We start from the raw sequence: 22,726 nt of genomic DNA, 5'->3' as shown, positions 1-22,726 counted from the left end.
GTAATCGGTATTGAAAGATGGTTGGTGTATGAAATTTGCATGTGTACGATTTTCTTTTTTCAAACAAAAACAACGGCTAGAAACAAATACTAACATCTGTGTGATACAAGATGACTGCCATAATCAATGGTCTATCGACCTTCTTGAAAGCCGTCAAAATCCAGAATGACAGCCCATGCACGTGTATGGGCTATTGCGTTGTGTTAGGAGAGGTCTTTGAAAAGTTTGTTAACGTTTATACTTGAGATCGAAAGAGGTAGATGGAGGGAGAGAGGGGGGGAGAGAGAGAGGGAAGGAGAGCGGTAGGGAGAGAGGGAGGGAGAGGAGGGAGAGAGCGAGGAGAGAGAGAGAGAGGGAGGGAGCGAGGGAAGGAGAGAGGAGAGAGAGAGGAGAGAGAGAGAGAGAGAGAGAGGGAGAGAGGGAGGAGAGAGGGAGGGAGAGCGGTAGGGAGAGAGGGAAGGGGGAGAGGAGGAGAGAGCGAGGGAGATAGAGCATGAGTTTAATTTACGCCGCTTTTAGCAATATTCCACCAATATCGAGCGAGGGACACCAGAAATGGGCGTCACACATTGTACCCGTGGGAGGAACCCGGGTCTTTCACCAAAAGGCTACCCGATCGCTCAGGAGAGAAATAAGCAGGAACGGGAGAAAGGGAGGGAGACATGGTTGGGGGAGAAGGGAAAGTGAGAATGGTTTTACGTTGCTTTTAGATTGTTGTTCAACAAATCTCTCAACAAAATTCTAGTTAGCTATGTAACAGCCGCCTTTTTTTTAATGATTCAACCTGGATCAGAAATTCCCGTGATTAAAGATAGCCAGATGACACTTAAGCATTCAGACATTTGGCCACCAGATTTATGGCCAGGCTGGTTGGTAACCCTAAATACAATGGGGGCTTCAGGTAGTACATGTATTTAAAACGCATGTCAAGTCCTCCTTGAAGAATCTAAGAAGCTTATAAAGAATGTAGAATATCTAATGAAAGGAATTCGAAACGTCTTTTGAAATTATTTTGGCTGAGGTCGGAGTTGACCAAACTTTGTTGCTGATTTATATCATTTGTTTCTGAGTGTGACAGCCGTGACGAGTCATTGATACAGGCTGCACTGGCATGTCACACACCTAACACAGGTAGGTCACACACTGGACACAGGTAGGTCACACACTGGACACAGATATGTCACTCACTACACACAGGTATGTCACACACTTAACACAGATATGTCACTCACTACACACAGGTATGTCACACTTAACACAGGTATGTCACACATTAAACACAGGTATGTCACACACAGGACAAGGGTATTCCACAAACTGGACATAGGTAGGTCACACACAGGACACAGATATGTCACTCACTACACACATGTATGTCACACACTTAACACAGATATATCACTCACTACACACAGGTAGGTCACACACTTAACACAAGTATGTCACACATTAAACACAGGTATGTCACACACAGGACAAGGGTATTCCACAAACTGGAACTAGGTAGGTCACACACAGGACACAGATATGTCACTCACTACACACGTATGTCACACACTTAACACAGATATGTCACTCACTACACACAGGTATGTCACACACTGAACACAGATATGTCTCACAATAGACACAGACATGTCTCACCTGGCAGTGGTAGTGTTGTACACATGTGTATACTGTAGTAAAAATGTAACTTTTAAAATAATGTATTATAATGTATTTACACATGTGTATACTGTAATGTAGTAAAATAATGCATTAACTTTTACTGTAATGTAGTAAAATAATGCATGAACTTTTACTGTAATGTAGTAAAATAATGTATTAACTTTTACTGTAATGTAGTAAAATAATGTATTAACTTTTACTGTAATGTAGTAAAATAATGTATTAACTTTTACTGTAATGTGTTGTGTAATATTAACTTTTACTGTAAAAAAATAATGTATTAACTTTTACTGTGTAGTAAAATAATGTATTAACTTTTACTGTAATGTAGTAAAATAATGCATTAACTTTTACTGTAATGTAGTAAAATAATGTATTAACTTTTACTGTAATGTAGTAAAATAATGTATTAACTTTTACTGTAATGTAGTAAAATAATGTATTAACTTTTACTGTAATGTAGTAAACTAATGTATTAACTTTTACTGTTAAGTAGTAAAATAATGTATTAACTTTTACTGTTATGTAGTAAAATAATGTATTAACTTTTACTGTAATGTAGTAAAATAATGTATTAACTTTTACTGTGATGTACAGAACATAATACACTAGACATACAGTACATTCGTGGATATTTGTCCAAACCTGTCCAGACATATTATCTATCCTATCCAAATGACAGAACCATTTTTGTTTTCTTTCGGGATTGAGCTGGTCAGTATAGTAATTTACCTCTGACTTTCTTTTACTCCTGATGATATGCATCCATTAAAGGCTGACCGGGGATGTGTAACACAACATATATATCACAGACCACTATTATTGTCTTTAGATTTTGGGTGTCGCATCGGTCACTTTCATTTTGTCCTGTGTTGACTTCAGTCATTCTCTGGCAACTTCAGTATAAGTCTAAGTCAAAAGGTAGTCAGGTAGACTGATCAAACATAAAGTCATTATTCTTATTAAATCTTAAGTCATCTTCCAACAATTCCTGAACTGTGTTCCCAGCTGCAAATACGTGTATATCTTCTAAGTTTTCAACCAGTAAACCTGATATTTTTGTGAGACTGAAGAATTCACTTCATTGCTCCTTGCGACCATATATGGAAATGTCACTTTCTTCAATACAGTGGCGTCAGGGGATCTGCAGTGCGCAGCAGTTTCATGATCTGGTTGCATTGCACATGTGTTTACCTTTAACTTTCCCACAAAACCGGTTTATTTTCAAGATAACAAATGGAACCAGCCTATTCTATAGATAACAAGTGGAATTTATTAACGTAAGGACCATTGGTTGCAGCGAACATGTGATGCAGAAAAAATCCAGAGGATAGGTATATATAGGCCCCATTCTTGTCTGTCTTTCTTCTTATCTACGACGGTAAGTGGAGCTATGATGTGAGAGAGCTTTGTGAAACACCATTTTGATTACGACATATGGGGGACAATTAGATTACATTGAAATTTAACATTTTCTGTTAGTGTATTTAAATTCTTTCACGAACACCACGAGCTGATTTTAACACAATCTCCTTAGCCTTTTAAGCCAACTGGATCATTTTCGGCAGATAGTCGAGATTGAATGTTTTCATTGAATGTCCTATTCGTGTTGAAGGTTATTGCACATACATTGGCAACTGGTGTTTCATGGCATATAGATGCCTGCATACATGGAGGCAATGTGTCAGCTGTTTATTTTCAGTGAAGAGGGAAAAGATTGTTCATGACGCTGTTGTCTAATGTGTTGAATGTACGTAGTTTTGTCTGTTTAAATGGTGTGTTGTGTAGTGTTGGGGTTTAACACCGATTTTAAGAGATACCATACCGCAGTGTATCATGTATGCTTGTGTCAGCCACCGTAAAATGTCGTTGTTATATCCTCTTAATGCCGAATTGAATGATATAAATATATAAATGATTTTAATGGAATTATCAACAAAGACAATGACATGTTTGTTGCCCTGGATACGTCTTAGTCTGAACACAGGCTTATTCAGAGGAACTTTCTACTTACCATTTTGCTGCGGATTTAGGAGAGTGCGGCAGAGCTCCTGTCAAGTGTTGGTGCAGGCTGCTGGGTCCTAATGATCACAGACTGTAAATGCTATTAAATACTCAAATGACTGAACGGATATGATCGTAACACATGGACTTGTCATATTAAACGTATTCTTGGAGTTGGATGTGTGTGGTTAACACAAATGCAAGGAAATACCTATTGAGCTGTTTAAACAAAGATTATTTGACAATCTTCAAAAGTCATAGTGTTGTTCTATCAACCGTTCATCTAATTCATTCTGTTATAAGCATTTAACTTGTGTTAAATGTAGAAACCATCTTACATTCCCTGTACATCTGAACCTATGCGTGACTCGTTTCAGATGTAATACGTTTAAACTTGACATTGGGAGGTAGGCAAAATGTCCCATACACTGAACGACTATGGATAAACTGTATAGAAACGGCAAGATATTTTACTAAAGATATATTTATGTATGGCTTAAATATGTATGTGAGAGTTACTCAGCCATAAGATCAATCCTAAGATGCTCATTTAAGCATTTCAAAAAGAATATCAAATCACACGATGTAACATCTTTTATCCAAAATATTTTATCTGAAAATATGATGCTGTATATAACATATGTCTATATTTGTATATTTATCAGCTAAGAGAAACGTAATCAATCGCCTCGCTGGCATACGCGATCTATACATGCAAACATTGTCTGTATCAAGGACCTATGTTTATACGTGTTATTTTTATATTTTTTGCAAGTGTGTGTGAGTATGTGTGCGTGCGTGCTTGCGTGCGTGCGTGCGTGCGTGCGTGCGTCTCATTCTGTGTGGACACGTATTGTGTACGTATGTATATTGACATGTGTTCTGTTTGTATCATAGACTAAAGCAGAAAAATACAACATGAAGGTCGCCATCTTCCTCCTCTGTCTCATGCCTCTGGTCTTCTGTGAGAAGAGATTCCTGCTAGACGACAGTGAGTGCCAACACTATACAGATTCCATACCATATCGCCCACAGTTTCATAGTATATTAGTGTGTGAGTGAGTATGGTGAGGATCGTTTTTAGCGATGTTCCAGCAGTATCAAGGCGGGGGACACTGGAAATGGGCTCCATTGTACCCATGTGGGGACTCGAACCCGGGACTTCGGCGTGACGAGCGAACGCTTTAACCATTAGGCTACCACACCGCTCCACTCGGCTCCTCCATCGCCAACGTCAACATACACACGCACAGGCACACACACAGTGTGAGTGAGTTTAGTTTTACGCTGCACTCAGCAATATTCCAGCTATATGGCGACGGTCTGTAAATAATCGAGTATGGACTAGACAATCCAGTGATCAACAGCATGAGCATCGATCTGCGCAAAGGGGAACCGATGATATGTGTCAACCAAGTCAGCGAGCCTGACCACCCGATCCCGTTAGTCGCCTCTTACGACAAGCATAGGTTACTGAATGTTCATTCTAACCCGGACCTTCACGGGACACACACAAAGACTCACATACAGTCAGACACACATACACAGGCACACACACAGGCACACACACACACACACACACACACACACACACACACACACACACACACACACACACATGCATACACACATTCACACAGGCACAGACACACTCACACAGGCAAGCGCACACACTCTCTCACACAGATTTACACACACAGAGTCAGAGACACAGAGACACATATACACAGGCACACACAAACACACACACAGAGGCACACACACATGAAATTCATTGCAACATTAAGTACTTGTATTCCTAAGTATTCAGTAGTAGTCAACAGTATTCAGTATTATTCAGTAGTCAATCAATCAATCTTTATTCGGTACTTAAAAGGCCACAAGCCTATAGTACATTAAAATACACAATATTTACAAATAAGCAGCAGAAAAGCATATGTCAAATATTTACAGCTTACAAATTTAAAGAAGATTTTCTATGTATAAATGCGAAATAGATATACATTGACATGTTCTGTAATTCAATAGTATTTTCATTTGGTAATAGTATGGTCATTTTTATTTCATTTGGATGGTATAATAGTAGGATGTTAAATATTTCTTTCTGAGGTTTCCATAGGCGGGGCAGATAAAAAAGAAAATGGTATTCCTCTTCTACAGAATTAACGTTACGGAGGTTGCAAATTCTATGATTACGAGGAATATTAATATAACTCCCAGTTTCAACAAGCAACTCGTGCGATGAGCAGCGAAAATGGGATAAAGCTACACTGAATTTCTTTACAGTGATTTTTGATAAACAATATTCTTGGCATAGTTCAGATTTCCATTGTTTGTAATACAGGCATTTAGAGGATAGATAGATTGATTCAAGTCATGTTTATTGATAGATGTCTTTCATTCTTTTCGGACCAGTGACATAATAAAATACTTTCTGGTTAGGCGTTTTGATTATTCCAAACATAACCATATCCCGTTTTGAATAAAAATTCCTTTAGGTTAGTTACCCACTTTCTTTTCCCATCTTTATGATATATTGTCATCATATTATAAGATTTTTTAGGGAATCTATGACATGGCATAGTTAATAGTCGTAACCAGTACTTTATAACGTTAATAGTAGAATATATGTATAATGGACATCAACCACACTCGCCATATACCATAGTGCTACATGTGCTAGAGTTCACACCGAGATATATTTTTCACGCATATAAATGGACTTTTCTATAGATTCATAATTATTCAAATGTCATATTTCTGATCCATATAAAGTATTGGGCTTACTTTAACATTAACTATTTTAAAGAATGATTTACATGATATTTCCCCCAAAATATGGATATTTCTAATTATATTTATAGAAACTTTAAAGGCTTGTACAGATGCCTGTTTTGTGTCGTTAATCCAAGAAAGATGATAAGAAAGATATTTATATACGTTTGTAGTTTCTAGGTTTTCGCCTTTGTAAATCCATTTCTTCCTTTTTGAAAGTTTCCCGCCATTCTTAAAAGCAATAACCTTTGTTTTACTCCAATTAACTGCCAAATTCCATTCATGAGAATAGATTTCAACTTGATCAATTTGTTTCTGTAGACCACTTATGGTGCTAGCAAAATAAGACAATATCATCCGCAAAAAGTAGCAAAAATAATTGGGTTAAATCCGGATGTAAATGGATCCCGTTTGTACAGTTATCGCACATTTGCACAGATAATTCATTGATAAAAACTGTAAACAGAAAGGTACTGAATAAAGAGACTATTCTGTAGTATTCAGTAGAATTCAGTAGTATTCAGCAGTATTCAGTAGAATTCAGCACTATTTAGCAGTATTCAGTAGTATTCAGTAGCATTCCCCCGTGAAGATCCGGGTTAGAATATTGATCCTCAGCAACCCATGCTTTTCGTAAGAGGTGACTAACCCGGGATCGGGTGGTCAGGCTCGCTGACTTGGTTGACACGTCATCAGTTCCCAACTGCGCAGATCGATGCTTATGCTGTTGATCACTGGATTGTCGGGTCCAGACTCGATTTTTTACAGACCGCCGCCATATAGCTGTAATATTGCTGAGTGCGGCGTAAAACTAAACTCACTCACTCAGTAGTATTCAGCAGTATTCAGTAGTATTCAGCAGTATTCGGTAAGCACAATGCTGTTTTTGCAGTTCTCGACAGCAGCGAAATAAAAACTCGTCACTTCACTTGTGGAGAAGTTTGGCAGTGATCCAACTGAAAAGGAGTGTGAACAGGAGTGTCTTGACCTCTTCACCAACGACATCCTCGACCTCGGCTGTGACTTCGCCTGCAAGGGGTAAGTCAGTGATTGTAAAACACACGTTGTAATAGTTGATAATGTAACAAAAATCCTTGTTGAACTGGTCTCCTTTCATGAAGCAACCTTTACTAAGGTTAACCTTAACTCCCATTCTTTAACAGACCCGTGAAGATCCGGGGTAGAATAGGTCTTCAGCAACCCGTTCTTGTCATAAAAGGCGACTGTGCTTGTCGTAAAAGGCGACTCACGGGATCGGGTGGTCAGGCTCGCTGACTTGGTTGACACATGTCATCGGTTCCCAATTGCGCAGATCGATGCTCATGCTGTTGATCTCTGGATTGTCTAGTCCATACTCGATTATTTACAGACCGCCGCCATATAGCTGGAATATTGCTGAGTGCGGCATAAAACTAAACTCACTCACTCACTCATTCTTTAACATTGTACTAAGGTTACCTTAATGACTTACGATCACCTTGGTGCTTTGTGAAAGGAGGCCCTGATCAATACTAGTGGACATATTTTGGCAATAACCGTAAGCACACCTCTTATAGCACACTTGTTGATTTCTTCTTCCAACAATAATTACTCTTCTGTTATTACTACAGTTCCCCGAACTAAGTCGTTGTTGTCACGTACATTTACTTCACAAACTGTGTTTTGTTCCAGAATCCAGAGCCTTATTAAACTTATTCCCCACAACGCTGCCACCAGATAAAGGATTTGTATCCGGCCATGAATAAAATGTAACTTTGCCCCCATGAAGCCTTTGTTATGGATAATACGAGAAGTCCATAAAACGCATTAAAGACGTGGACAGAACAACTGATACAGGGCCTGACTGTAGCCCAGTGGCGACCCTATGGTTACTACGCGTAAAACTTCTGATTTCCCCTATCCACTGGATGCGCAGGGTTAGATGAAGTCAAGTGGGGTTTAAAAATTGCAATCAAAATGTTTGCACTTATATACTAGATCTAGTTCTAGTATTAGTATTGTATGTCATGGATATGCCACAATGCAAACCATTTCATTAAATGTCTGTAAAACTTCAATTACTCAAACGACCTAACTGTTCTAAGATATGTCCAAAGTGCACCGAAATGCTATCACCATTGTCTGTTTAATGCAGTCAGATTATCCACAGACCGCCGCCATATAACTGTAATATTGCTGAGTGCGGCGTAAAAACTAGACTCACTCACTCACCTAAACCTCAATGCTGATTTTGTCTCCGTCAGTTGTCCACCATCCAGGACTACCACCCGAAAGAACACGAAAGGTCGTAGAGAGACATAACAATTTATATATCAGAGAGACAGAGATAGAGAGGGAGGGAGAGAGTGCATGAGATTAATTTTACGCCGCATGCACACATATATTTTTATAGATTACATACATGCAGATAGTTTCTTCAGTAAAAAGGCCATAGGCCCATAACCCAGGCAGTGTTTGGTGTTTGAATGACGCGTGCCAGTGAAGTGATTGATTGCCTTTCTCTTAGCTGATGGACTTTACATAAATATAGACTTGTGTTATATACAGCATCAAATGTTCAGATACAAAAATTTGGATAAAAGATGTTACATTGTGGGACTTTATATTCTTTTTGAGATGCTAAAATGAGCACCTTAGGTTTGAGTTTCTTAGGGCTGAGTAACGCTCATATACAAGTTACACATGACATATATATTCAGTAAAATATCTTCCCGTTTCTGTACAGTTTATCCATAGTCGTCCAGTGTATGGGACATTTTGCGTACCTCCCAAAATCAAGTTTGAAACTTCTACATCCGAAATGAGTCCGCAGAGTCTCAGATGTACAGGGATAGGGAGTGTAAGATGGTTTTCTACATCTAACACGCATTTAAATGCGTATAACAGAATTAATCAGTGTTACTACGCATATCCAAATCAAAGAATACTTTTAATATGACTAGCCCCTGTGGTCTGGAGTTGTCCAGTCATTTGAACCTGTATAACCAATTGCAGTCTGTGATCATCCAAATATACGGTAGCCTGCAATATACCTGAGAAGGGCTCTGCCACACTCTGCCAAAACCATAGCATTGTTTGTTGTTTTACCCAATTTCCAAAACCATTTACACATTTTATGCTGTACATCTTCAATATTTTTACAAGATGGAGTCCCCATACGTCTGCACGACAACAAATTTTAGGAGCAATCATAGCGTCAAATGTCTTAAATAAATCTTAAATAAAACTAATCAGAAATCTTCTAGATTTAGAGCTGTATCACCAAACATCAGTGCATATATAACTGTCTTCAGTTATAAAGATGGCTGTACACCAAAGTATTTCATCAAATTTACAAGTCTTTGAATACCTAAAACCTCTATGGACTAAGTATGCATCCTTGACGGGTACAAATTTTGCACGTAGCATACTGAGTGAGTGAGTGAGTGAGTTTAGTTTTACGCCGCACTCAGCAATATTCCAGCAATATGGCGGCAGTCTGTAAATAATCGAGTCTGGACCCGACAATCCAGTGATCAACAGCATGATGTAACATACTGAGATAACCCATCAGGTGTTCTGACAGAAGCACATATTTTATCATACATTGCTGTACAAGAACTTTCCAAAGACACCAATGTCGGCCAAACTTTGTAGCAGTGGATTGTGATCAACATTATCAAAAGCTTTTGAGAAATCTACAAATAGATGGAAAATGATAAGTACAATGTGCCTTCGAATAGGTTGGTGTTCAGACTCAGACGTGTCCAGGGCAACAAACCTGTTCTTGTCCATGTTGATAATTCCATCACAATCATTTATATCATTGAATTCTATGTCACTTTAAATAGACAATAAACGTGGCTGTTGTCGCCTAAACCCCAATGCTGATTTTGTCTGACCTTCGTCCGATGTCCACCATCCTCAAATACCACCCGAAAGCACACAGATATAACAATATAATATATATCTGTGAGAGATAGAGAGGGAGGGAGAGAGGGTGGGAGTTTAGCTTTACGCCCCTTTCAGCAATATTCCAGCAATATCACGGCGGGGGACACCCGGAATGGGCTTCACACATTGTACCCGTGTGGGGAATTGAACCCGAGTCTTTTACCACGAGGCTACCCGACCGCCCCGGAGAGAGATAGACAGGAACGGTGTGCAAGATAAGGAGATAAGGATGGAGGGAGAGAGGGAGAGAGTTAGGGAGGGACGAGGGGAAGGGGAGAGAGAGGGCGAGAGAGAGAGAGCATGAGAGAGAAAGAGGGAGAGAGAGAGAGAGGGAGGGGCAGAAGCTGAGAGAGAGGGAGGGAGAAGCAGAGAGAGGAAGAGAGGCAGAGGGAGAGAGAGCGAGAGAAAGAGGGAGAGAGAGAGGCAGAGAGAGAGAGAGGCAGAGGGAGAGAGAGGAAGAGAGGCAGAGGGAGAGAGAGAGAGCGAGAGAGAGAGAGAGAGAGAGGCAGAGAGAGAGAGAGGCAGAGGGAGAGAGAGAGGCAGAGGGAGAGAGAGAGCGAGAGAAAGAGGGAGAGAGAGAGGAGAGAGAGAGAGGCAGAGGGAAAGATGGCGAGTGGCATTACACATATATTTGTGTGTTAGGGGAAGGAGAGAAGGTGAATGAGTACTATGGCTTTTAGCAATATCACGACAGGGAACATCAGAATGTTTCATTATAATGAAAAAAGGAAAATGATAGGAATGTTAAGTTCGCCTCTAATGTCAAGCATAGATTGAATATCATCAGTTCTAACCCTACACATATCCTATTGTTAGTTTAACATCCAAGTAGCTAGCCATGATTCACGTTAACCACATCTGCAACATGCAGCACGACATACGAGGTCTAGTATCTGTACATACAACCGAGGTTGAATATTCATTACAGTGTGTGTTATGCCGCTTGTAACGTTATACCACCAATATCACGGCAGGGGACACCAGAAATGGGCTTTACACACTGTGTCCATGTAGGGAATCAAACCCGGGTATTCGGCGTGACTAGCGAACACTTTCATCAATAGGTTACCCCACCGCCCTGTGAGAGAGATAGATAGCTGTTCTTCAACAACTCTCTCAACAAAATTCTAGCTAGCTATGTAACAGCCGCCTTTTAATAGTTCAGTCTGGACCAGAAAATCCCGTGAGTAAAAATGTTAGCAACATGACACTCCAGCATCTAGACATCCGACCACCACATTTGTGGTCAGGTTTGTTTGTACACTTAAAATACAATGTGCTTTTGGTCTTACAATTTTATAAACCCATGACACTGAATGATTAAGTTGATGTTCTATATCCAGACTCATGTTCAGGTGCAACAACTACAGTATACAATGGATCCACATTTTGGTCCTTTGGGGGTATTCTTATTGATATTAAGCGCTAAAATGTCAATGAACTGTTTGTACTGATTCTGAATCAAATATTCCAGTCTTTTTTCAAATACAGGAACATAAATGTGTCATACTACTATGATAAATTTATATATCATAAAAATATCATGTAAGTCCTCTTGAAGAGTAATAAGCTTATAAAGAATGTAAAACATCCAATGAAAATACCGGTAATGCATAAATACATGAAACGTATTTTCAAATTATTTTGGCTGAAAATACCCACTATCGGCTCCACACAATATTAGACCACGTAAAGTTAATAAAATCATAGGTGAAAATAATTTTCCATATATTGAATTTCATTGAATTTCTTTTCCATGTCGATTTCTAAGTTGAAACGGTAAGTGAACTGGGTGAAGAAGAATTGGGTGTGCACTTCCGGTGAGGCCTGCATGGCGAGTTATTACAAGACGCACAGGTAGTCGTACACGACATACCTATTGATGGTCAAACAAAAATGGATGGTTTCCTAAATAAAAACAAAGCACTTCCAAGTCAAAGTGACGAACATGTGGAGCCAGCCCCATCGTTATCCAACAACATGGCGGAGGACATCAAGCAGTGTATCGAAGACTCGCTTATAGAGCACTCAGACGAAATACTGAAGGAAAAAAGCTTATCAAAAGGGAACTTACGGACCTACGCTCGCAATCAAACGACATTTTGAAGAGCGTCGAATTTAACTCCAATCAAACATGATATCACGAAAATACGGGACGAACAGTCAAGTCTACGTGACGAAATAGAACGGAGGCTGTTAACACAGGAACTATACAGCAGGAAACAGAACCTGTTGATATATGGAGTTTCTACGAGTGAGAACCCGGAGGAAACCGCCAGGAATCTGTTTAATGACATAGGAATACAGAACTCACAAGAAATGTTGTTCGTAAATGTGCACAGGTTGCCGCGGCTCTGCACTGATCCTACATGGCCGTCCTCCGGATCAGGACTAGTTATAGTAAAGTTTGTGAAAACGTCTGACCGACAAGAGGTATTGAATGCCAGCTACAAACAAGGCCAGATTCTACGAGAACAGAAGAAATCTATTCGAACAGACTTACCCGTGATCTTGAAAAGCTTAGAAGTAAGTTCGTAGCTGAAGGAAAGGTACTCCTTAGCGAACATCAAGTCCAAACGCGGGTTACTGAAAGAAGGCATCGATGTCCTTCTGCAATTCCGCTACAAAAAAGGATTCTACTTGGTAATCCATCAAATTGATGGAACAATTTCCTGCTTAAACTCTTGATTAGAATTTTCTGTGAACCTACACCTACGTTGTAATGCGATCGACATTATCTGGAAACTCATGGCGATGTATGTAATGGGACATTTCTTCGTTCTCTGCGTTAGTGATTGTAACAACTTTCGTTACCCACGTTATTTTTCTATACTTGCAATGTTTTGAGTTTGTTGGACATCTATATTCCACAACATCACGGCGGGGACACCAGAAATGGGCTTCACACATTGTGCCCATGTGGGGATTCGAACGCGGGTCTTCGGCGTGACGAGCCAACGCTTTAACCATTAGGCTACTCCACCGCCCCTGCAATGTTTGAGTTTGTTGGACATCTGTACACAATGTGGCTAGTCTATATTGGTGTTTGTCACCTCGAACAGCTGATTAGAGGGACTCGGTTTTTTTAAATTTTGGTGATGCAAGGAGTCTCGGCTGTGCGGTTGTCAACTTCCGGTAAAACACGGAATGGACGAACTTTCTGTCTTTTCTAATTTTGTTTCAGACTTTTTGTTGGATAGAAACCTAAAATGAGCTGTTGTTCTAACAAAGATGTATTTTACTGGAATTCATTATATGAATCTGACAGTATGAAACTTTTCATTAGAATATCGATTTTGGCAGTTGCGGGACTACAGCCAATCGGATGTGTTTTTCTTTGCATTTTCTTTTCGCTTATGTTTATGGCGTGTGTATGTATGGTGAGAGGATGGAATTTACTACCCTAATTCATGTCTCATTACAAATATTACTGTTACACTATGGAAGGTGAATTTTCTCGTTGGTCACTGAACTGTTGGGGGCTGGGGGATCTAAGTAAGAAAAAAGATGTCATTAACTATACTACTCACACTTTGCTAAGGATCACAAATATTCCCAATTTCACTTAAACATAGATTTATCATTTGAAATTGTATCCATTTAAAACTTGATAAATAATAATATGGTAACCCTTCGGTAGGCGAACAGCAACTTTAATCTAACCTTATGCAATTGATACATGAGTAACCTAAAAAATGGTTTTCATGGCACCAATCAACCATTTTGCAAAACATGGAACGAGTCATTGACAAGTACACAACACCTGTCAATAGCAAGTACGGGATCCACAAGATACAGTGACATACTGAAATCTAGGATCCATGCTTACAATAGGCTTAGATATTTAAACCAAATTAGACCCCACATCATAGTTTTCTGTTGAATCAATGATCAGATCCTTAGCAAAGTGTGAATAGTATATTTACGTTCTACCTTCTACAAGTTACTCACTTTACATTCCAGGAAGAGAAATATATAAGATCTTTGTGGGGTCAGGACATTGTCCTCAGCTGTCATTCAAGTCAGTCATGGGGCGTAGCATTTCTCCTAGATTGTAAATACTGAACACAATATACATCATATCTACAAACATGATTCTGGTAACTTCCTACTGCTCGATATTACTTTGAGTGGGTGTAGAATGTCCATAGATAAAGTTTATGGTCCAAACTCAGACTCTCCAGAATTTTATAAAATGCCATTGACAAAGTTTAAAGAATTTGTAAATGATTCCTATGTTTTGGGAGGAAATTTTAATCTTGTCATTCATCCAGACAAAGACCCTAGTAATTACAAGAATGTTAAAAATCCTAAGGCAAGGGATAATTTACTGGAAGTCATTGCAGAATTAAACTTAATTGACATATGGCGTGAGAATAACCCTGAACCTAGACACTACACCTGGCGACGTACTAAACCATTAAAACAAGCTAGACTTGACTTTTTGTCTCTTATCTGAAAATCTTTGTAGGAATGTATCAAAAGTTAACATAAACTCAGGATATAGAACAGACCACTCGCTAATTAGTCTTAAAATGAATATAGAGAAATCAACCAAAAAAATGACATACTGGAAATTCAACAACTCACTATTGCAGGGCAAAACCTATGTTGACGAAGTCAAGAAGATTATTTTACAAGTTAAAAAGAATATGCTATACCAATATATAATTTTTCACAGATTGATGATGTTTCAAATTCAGATGTACAATTTCAAAGTAATGACCATATATTCCTGGGAACTCTGCTTATGAAAATAAAGGGCAAAACAATATCGTATGCTTCTTTCAAGAAAAAAGAAAGAGATGAAAATGAATATCAATTAATTGCAGAAATAGAAAAAATGGAAAACCATTTCGATGAATCTATGAATGAAGAATTGGAGACTAAAAACCAAGATTTACAGCAACTACGTATATGAAAGAAATAGAATCGAAATATGGCAAAACATTAGTCAATACGGATGATATCACAGAAGAAGCAACAAGTTATTACCAAAACCTCTACGCTTCTCAAGAAAATTTAGTTACAGATATTGAATTTGAATCGCTCCTATCTGAACAAGACGTAAGGAAGATTCATAAGGCTGAATCAGATCAGATTGAAGGTTCAATAACTAAACAAGAACTCCTTACAGCCCTTAAAAAAAATACAAAATAACAAAAGTCCAGGTTCTGATGGCTTTTCTTATGAATTTTTAAAGATGTTTTAGCTTGACTTGGGAGACTTCCTGTTAAGATCCTTAAGTTACAGCTATGATATTGGTGAACTATATGTAACACAAAAACAAAGATTTATAACTTGTATTCCAAAGGGAGATAAGCCAAGAAACCTTTTAAAAAAACTGGCGCCCAATTTCACTTATAAACTCCTCATATAAGTTATTATCGTCAGTTATTGCTGACAGATTGAAAAGTGTTCTCCCTAATCTTATAGATGAAGATCAGACTGGCTTTATGGCTGGCAGATATATTGGGGATAACATACGTATGATATATGACTTACTAGTTAATACAGAATCTAAAAATGTTCCGGGAATGTTATTACTAGAAGACTTTGAGAAGGCATTTGATTCTGTATCATGGTCCTATATAAACAAGACACTTAAATTTTATGGATTTGGTGATAGTATTTCAAAGTGGGTATCTATCTTATATCATGATATTAAATCTAGTCTTATTATAAATGGAAGTATGTCACCTTGGATACCAATTTGTCGTGGCTGCAGACAAGGAGACCCTCTATCCCCCTACATTTTTCTCCTGTGTGCTGATATTTTATCTGCCCTTATTAAGAAAAATATACATATAAAAGGCATAAAAGTTGATGACATAGAGTACTTGATTGCACAATATGCATATGGCACGGAATTTATTTTTGATGGCCCTAAAAAATCATTTGAAAATGTTATTGATTAGACTTATTTGCTAGATCGAGAATTTCTGGACTGAGGATTAATTGTGACAAATCACAGGTTGTTTGAATAGGTTAAAAAAAACATTGTCAAGTTAAATATACACCAGATCTGGCCCTTGATTGGAACCCTGAAACGTAAGAATTCTAGGTATAATATTCTCAGTTCACAATGATAAGATGACAAAACTTTTTCCAGTAAAATATATGAAATTTAACAAATAATTAAACAATGGATGAAAAGAATTATTACTTTGGGAAAATAGCTATTATTAAGTCACTTCTAATTGAAAGTTAATTTTTTTTTCTTACTCTCCACCAGGGGACGTCCTTAAAAAGCTAAATAGAATTCTTTTTAGTTTCCTTTGAGATAAAAAAACAAATAAAATTAAAAGAACTGTTGCTTGTTAACTTGTTGCCAAGGGAGGATCAGGAATGACGGATATATTTGCCTACGCTGATGCAGACCAGCTACCTATGAAGAGATTGTACGGAAACCACTCCTGTATAATAAGAATATAACTACCAATAACAAATCATACTTTAACAAAACAATTATGAAAAATATATTACTAATATTGGCTGCTTGTTGAATGCAGATGGAGACTTTATGTCGCTTCAACAGTTCTGTGATAATTATTTCAAGATAACCATTATTTATTTAAAAAGATTGAAACTTGACAAAGGTAACTTTATAGATGGAGATAGATCACAGAATCCTTGTATTACTCAGTTGCTTTCTTGTAAAAGAGGCTCAAAAAGTATTATTATGTTATGACACAGACTGAAGAAAATTTAAAGATAACAGAAAATTGTCAAATATATTTAAAGATAACAGAACTGGTCAAATATATTTATCAAAGCATTTAAAATTACATCTGATCCAAAGTTAAAATGGAAGCAATACAGTCTACTACATAGAATTGTCCCAGTCAAAACGAACCTAATTAAGATGAATCTTGTTAATAGCAATCTATGTACATTTTGTAAATCCGAACCAGAATCAATACTCCATCTGTTTTTGGGATGTAAGGAAAGTGAATCTTCTTGGAAAAATCTTTCTCAGTGGATTAAGTTGAAATGTTCACATGCTTCCAGAATTGTATTCCATTGTGATCTAGTATTATTTGGTATTTCAGAATCCTTCCACACTTATGCTTTGTTTGTTTCATATCTATAAATGTAAACTTACAAATTGAAAGATAGTAAAAATCAGATTTATAGCAAAGCAAAGTTTCAGGAGTACCAGAACAAATGGAAACAATATGAAAATCTTATTCAGGAGTAAATATTGACAATGTGAATTAGTTCATTTCTGATTATTTCATCTATAGTATGAAGTATGAATGCGAGAGTGAATGTTGTATTTATGTGTAAAAAGAATTGGGTGTGAATCCGCGTTACTGCAATGGCAGCTCGCCACATAGTCGCCATGCCAAATTCATGGACAGCACACAGTAATATAACAGAAAGCACACCCCTGCCTCGACCTAATCTTAAAGGGACTCTGATCTTGGTAATCCCGGCCCCCGTTACTGCTTGTTGCGTTTGTTAATATTGATTTTCCACGCGACTACCCTGATGATTTCCCAGAATTCTTGACTGGGGTGCGATATCTGCTGCGCCATCAGCAAACACAATTGGTAGAATTATGACCTATCCTTACTTTGATCAACAAAGAAGAAATACAGCTTCGTCTTGCATTTAATGGGAAATGTTGTCATCTGTTTGATCGATTAATGTCCCCATTTTGATGATTATAACAGCACATAATTTGGGGGGAAGTTTAAGTACATCTGCCAGTGGTAAAAAATGTTAAGATTGAACGAAAACGAAGTCAATTACGCCTGTATATTTTTGCCTTATCATCCTGGCATCATAAATTAATTATCATATTATTAGGCACTTTGTGGCTTTATAGAAAGTACACGATCTGTGACTTTATTAAATGACTAGGCATTTTATATATTGCCTAAGCGAATCATATTTCACACACACACACACACACACACACACACATACACACACACACGCCCAAAGTACGACCTGGCGTGTGTTGTCTGCCTCGCATCGAAGAACTGAAGAATGCTGCAACAAATGAATAAAAACAAAATACAAATATCAAAATTAAAACCAACTCAAGTTATGTCAGTAATATCAGGCTATGTCAATAATATCCATCAATATCCACATAAAGGAAAGATATTCAATTATCTGCAGGTGACAAAGAAATCTGATATTGAAACGTTGTAGGTAACGATACTTTCTCTACTGGTGACTTGTTTCAGGGTTTTTGTTACATTGGTGTATAGTCTCCTTGGTGACCCAACACTGCACACCTGACAACTATTTAGATAATCCACCATTCTTAAAACAAATATTTTAGTTAGACAACGATGGAGGGGACGGACAAAATCCCATTGGACATAATTTCTTTGGTCAAAATACCACACGAAAATGACCAACATAGGACAAAATCCCATTTTAAAGGTCACTGCTACCCTTTTTCACCAGTTTTAATAGCATGTTTACATGACAGAAGCCAGTGAGATAAGAATCATGTTATTAGTACTTATGTACATCAGTTAAGATGTACGAAGATGATGATGTTTTAGAATGATGCTTCAGATGATTACATGTACCATGAAAATATACCAGGATGATGCCTTATGTTGTGTGATTGCGTTGAATTATGTTATTATTGCTTATATCTGTTTCAAAATAAATTGTATGTCATTTTTCACACTGTTTGGATTTTGTCCGAAGTGTGCAGACATTTTGTCCTATGTGATTTTGTCAGGTTGGGTTTTTGTCCTACCCTCACGCTTACGATGGGCAATCAGTCAGCGTATTGACAGTTAATCCTCAGAAGAAAGGAGGTTGGTTTTACAGGGGCACTTTCCGACAGGATATGGAGGTATTCAGCAGAACGGAACAGAACAACTTTATTTATAAAGACTTGAGCTCACAGAGCCCCTCGTCAACGTAACAAAATAATTTTTACATTCAGAGCATGGAGGCAGGACATTTAAAAATTAACTTTTAATATAAACTTTGCTTGATGGGTTTAGCTAGATACAACTGAGAAATTCAGCATGCGTTAGTAAATCTACATATATAAGTACTAACGTTTCACAAATCCGCTGGGCAAAACAAAAGTAATTGATCAATCAGCGTATTATCGGTTAATACTTTGATCGATGTTTGTTTTTTAACTCAACTGGAGAATCCTCTTTTTGTGCTTCTATGTGCATGTTACATAACATGTGTTACATTTGCCACATCAGACCTTAATTGATAAGGTGAAAACCACACACACAAGAAATGCCCAAGAGGAACCTTTTCCAGGTAATCCAAGTGGTGTCACCAGTAGTTATAAATTCATTAACTGACCATCAAGTGAATGATGACACATAAACTGGTGCAGGTTTATGCAATCATACCACACGGGGTAAGTAATCATTGTATTTCATGCGATTAAGGATTCAAATACATTTGTAAATCAAATGCATGTTTTAATATCATAGGTCAAGAGACATCACATGGCAGTAATACATGGCATGATTTAATATCGAGGTAAAACACAGCAATAGGATCAAATTGGATCCGTCATCATACCATCCATGCATCAGAAAATCCGAAGAAGGCCTACACTGCTGGGATACTTGATGACAATCAGACTAGAACTACCGGGGATATTTCCAAATAACGGCATCTGATGGGCATCCACCGTTCTCATTGTCTGATTGGTTAGGTCGAAGAAATGAATTAACACGTGTCCTTTGGTATATGTATATGCATATATACAAGACTAGAATGACAATTCATCCAAGGCGGACAGCTGCCTAGTCCCCGTGTCCGTCACAGTTGAGGGAGCAGGGACTGACCACCTGACAGCTTGGCGACGTAATTAGATTTTTGGCACGAAACATGAATCGCTCTAAATCAGGACCCCTTTAAAGAAGGAAAACGTCTTTGAGCTTAAAACGCAGTTTAAATTTGAATCGGACTTTGGACTAGGATCATGTGAAGGGATTGTTGCTTTTATCAAAAATGTTCTCAAGAGAAACAGAACCTGGGTACTGTTTCTGCATGTTTCATGATCTGGTTGCATTGCACATGTTTTTACTTGTTACTTTCCCACAAGACCGGTCTATTCTCCAGATAACAAATGGAACCAGCCTATTCTATAGATAACAAATGGAATTTGTTAAAGTAAGGACCATTGGTTGCAGCGAACATGTGATGCAGAAAAAATCCAGAAGATAAAGTATATATAGGGCCCCACGCTTGTCTGTCTTTCTTCTTATCTACGACGGTAAGTGGAGCTATGATCGTGTGAGAGAGCTTTGTGAAACACCATGTTGATTACGACATATGGGGGACAGTTAGATTGCATTGAAATTTAACTGTTTCTATTAGTTAGTGTATGTACATTGCTGGTCAGATGCTTTCACGAACACCACAAACGGTAGTTCAGACAATCTCTGCTGCCTTTTAAGCCAATTGGAATCATTTTCTCTAGATATTCGAGATTGGATGGTTTCTTGTGTTGGCGTTCTATTCGTGTTGAAGATTTGTGCACTTACATTGGGAAATACATTTAGTTTGTGTTTAATGTCGTATAGATAGCTGCATAGGCAATGTGTCATCGGTTATTTTCAATGAAGAGGGAAAAGATTGTTCATGACTCTGTAGTCTAATGTGTTGAATGTAGTTTTGTCTGTTGGATGGAGCGTTGTGTAGTGTTGGGGTTTAACACCGATTTTAAGAGATACCCTGCCGCGGTGGATCATGGATACCTGTGTAGAAGCGTAGAATGTCCTTGTTATATCCCCCCATGCCGAATTCAGTGATATAGATGATTTTAATGGAATTATCAACAAAGACAATGACATGTTTGTTGCCCTGGATACGTCTTAGTCTGAACACAGGCTTATTCAGAGGAACTTTCTAATTACCATTTTGCTGCGGTTTTAGGGGGAGTGTGGTAGAGCTCCTGTCAAGTGTTGGTGCAGGCTGCTGTGTCGGGACGATCACAGACTGTAAACGCTATTAAATGCTCAGATGACTGAACGGCTATGAATTGGCTTGTCATATTAAACGTATTCTTGGAGTTGGATGTGTGTGGTTAACACAAGATGCGACGATACCTGTTCAGCTGTTTCAAGAAAGATTATTTGACAATCTTCAGCAATCATAGTGCTGTTCTATCAACAGTTCATCTAACTCGTTCTGTTATACGCAGTTACATCCGTGTTAGATCTAGAAAACCAATTTACATTCCCTATCCCTAAGAAGAGTTCTCGGTGGTCTGTAGCTGGTTATGAGACTTTGCAAATACTGTGGTGCAAGACCATGCGTTGCTTTGAACACAAGGAGGAGGATCTTGTACTGAAGCATACTGGATACAGGCAACCATTGGAGTTGACGGAGAATTGGGCTGATGTTATCAAATTTTCTTGTCCTTGTAATGAGTCTTGCGGCTGAATTCTGTGCATGCTGTAGCTTGTTGATGAGACGTTTAGGGAAACAAACAGAAGAGCGTTACAATAGTCAAAGGCGTGATGGATAGGCCTATGGCCTCTTTACGGAAGGAACTGTGTGTCTGTCTATATGTAATTTTTATAAGTGAGCGTGTGTGTGTGTGTGCGCGCGCGCATCTCACTCTGTGTGGACACGCATCGTGTACGTATGTATATTGACATGTGTTTTGTTTGTGTCATAGGCTCAACCAAAAATATACAACATGAAGGTCGCTATCTTCCTACTCTGTCTCCTGCCTCTGGCCTTCTGTGAGAAGAAAGCCTTGCTAGGAAACAGTGAGTGTCAACACTGTACATATCACATACAGTATCGTCTACAGTCTGACTATGTATGAGAACCCCCAAGCAGGCACATCAAACAGGGCATCCACCACTATCGCCACACCACCGTCACCCCTCTCTCTCTACTGTTGTATTCATAATTATTCAGTTATTGAGCAGTATTCAGCAATATTCAATAGTATTCAACGGTATTCAGCAGTATTCAGTATTTGTGAACAGTATTCTGTCAGCACAATGCTGTGTTTGCAGTTCTCGACAGCGCCGAAATAAAAAACCTCGTCAGCTCAGTTGTGGAGAAGTTTGGCAGTGACGCAACTGAACAGGACTGTGAGAAGGAGTGTCTCATCCTCTTCACCAACGACATTCTCGACCTCGGCTGTGACTTCGCCTGCAAGGGGTAAGTCAATGATCGTAAAGACACGTGTTGTAATGGTTGATAATGTAACAACAATTCCTTAGCCATTGATTGGATGTACATTTGCTTCACAAAATGTGTTTTGTTTCAGAATCCAGAACCTTATCAAAATTATTCCCCACAACCAACCTGCTACCGCTGCCACCAGATAAAGGATTTGTATCCGGCCATGAATAAAATGTAACTTTGC

At 38.4% G+C, this 22,726-nt stretch overlaps 1 protein-coding gene across 1 annotated transcript; it reads left to right on the top strand.

Annotated features, from left to right (window-relative positions):
* The first annotated feature begins 2,305 nt into the window (after nucleotides 1-2,305).
* LOC124280165 lies at nucleotides 2,306-22,726 on the top strand. The gene is made up of 4 exons (XM_046716061.1): nucleotides 2,306-2,382; nucleotides 4,570-4,663; nucleotides 22,371-22,518; nucleotides 22,628-22,726. The coding sequence occupies exons 1-4, from the start codon at nucleotides 2,344-2,346 to the stop codon at nucleotides 22,686-22,688; spliced, it is 342 nt and encodes a 113-aa protein (XP_046572017.1). The 5' UTR covers nucleotides 2,306-2,343; the 3' UTR covers nucleotides 22,689-22,726.

This window comes from Haliotis rubra, unplaced genomic scaffold (assembly GCF_003918875.1).
Source record: "Haliotis rubra isolate DU_JTF1 unplaced genomic scaffold, ASM391887v1 Scf261, whole genome shotgun sequence".
Lineage (NCBI taxonomy): Eukaryota > Metazoa > Mollusca > Gastropoda > Lepetellida > Haliotidae > Haliotis > Haliotis rubra.
This window is presented reverse-complemented; position numbering and strand designations above follow the sequence as displayed.

Excerpts from the sequence above, each read along its gene's own strand:
- LOC124280165 (XM_046716061.1), top strand. The coding sequence starts at position 2,344 with ATGACAGAACCATTTTTGTTTTCTTTCGGGATTGAGCTG. Across the intron at positions 2,383-4,569 it reads TTTCTTTCGGGATTGAGCTG|ACTAAAGCAGAAAAATACAA; the intron begins GTCAGTATAGTA and ends TTTGTATCATAG. Across the intron at positions 22,519-22,627 it reads TGTGACTTCGCCTGCAAGGG|AATCCAGAACCTTATCAAAA; the intron begins GTAAGTCAATGA and ends GTTTTGTTTCAG.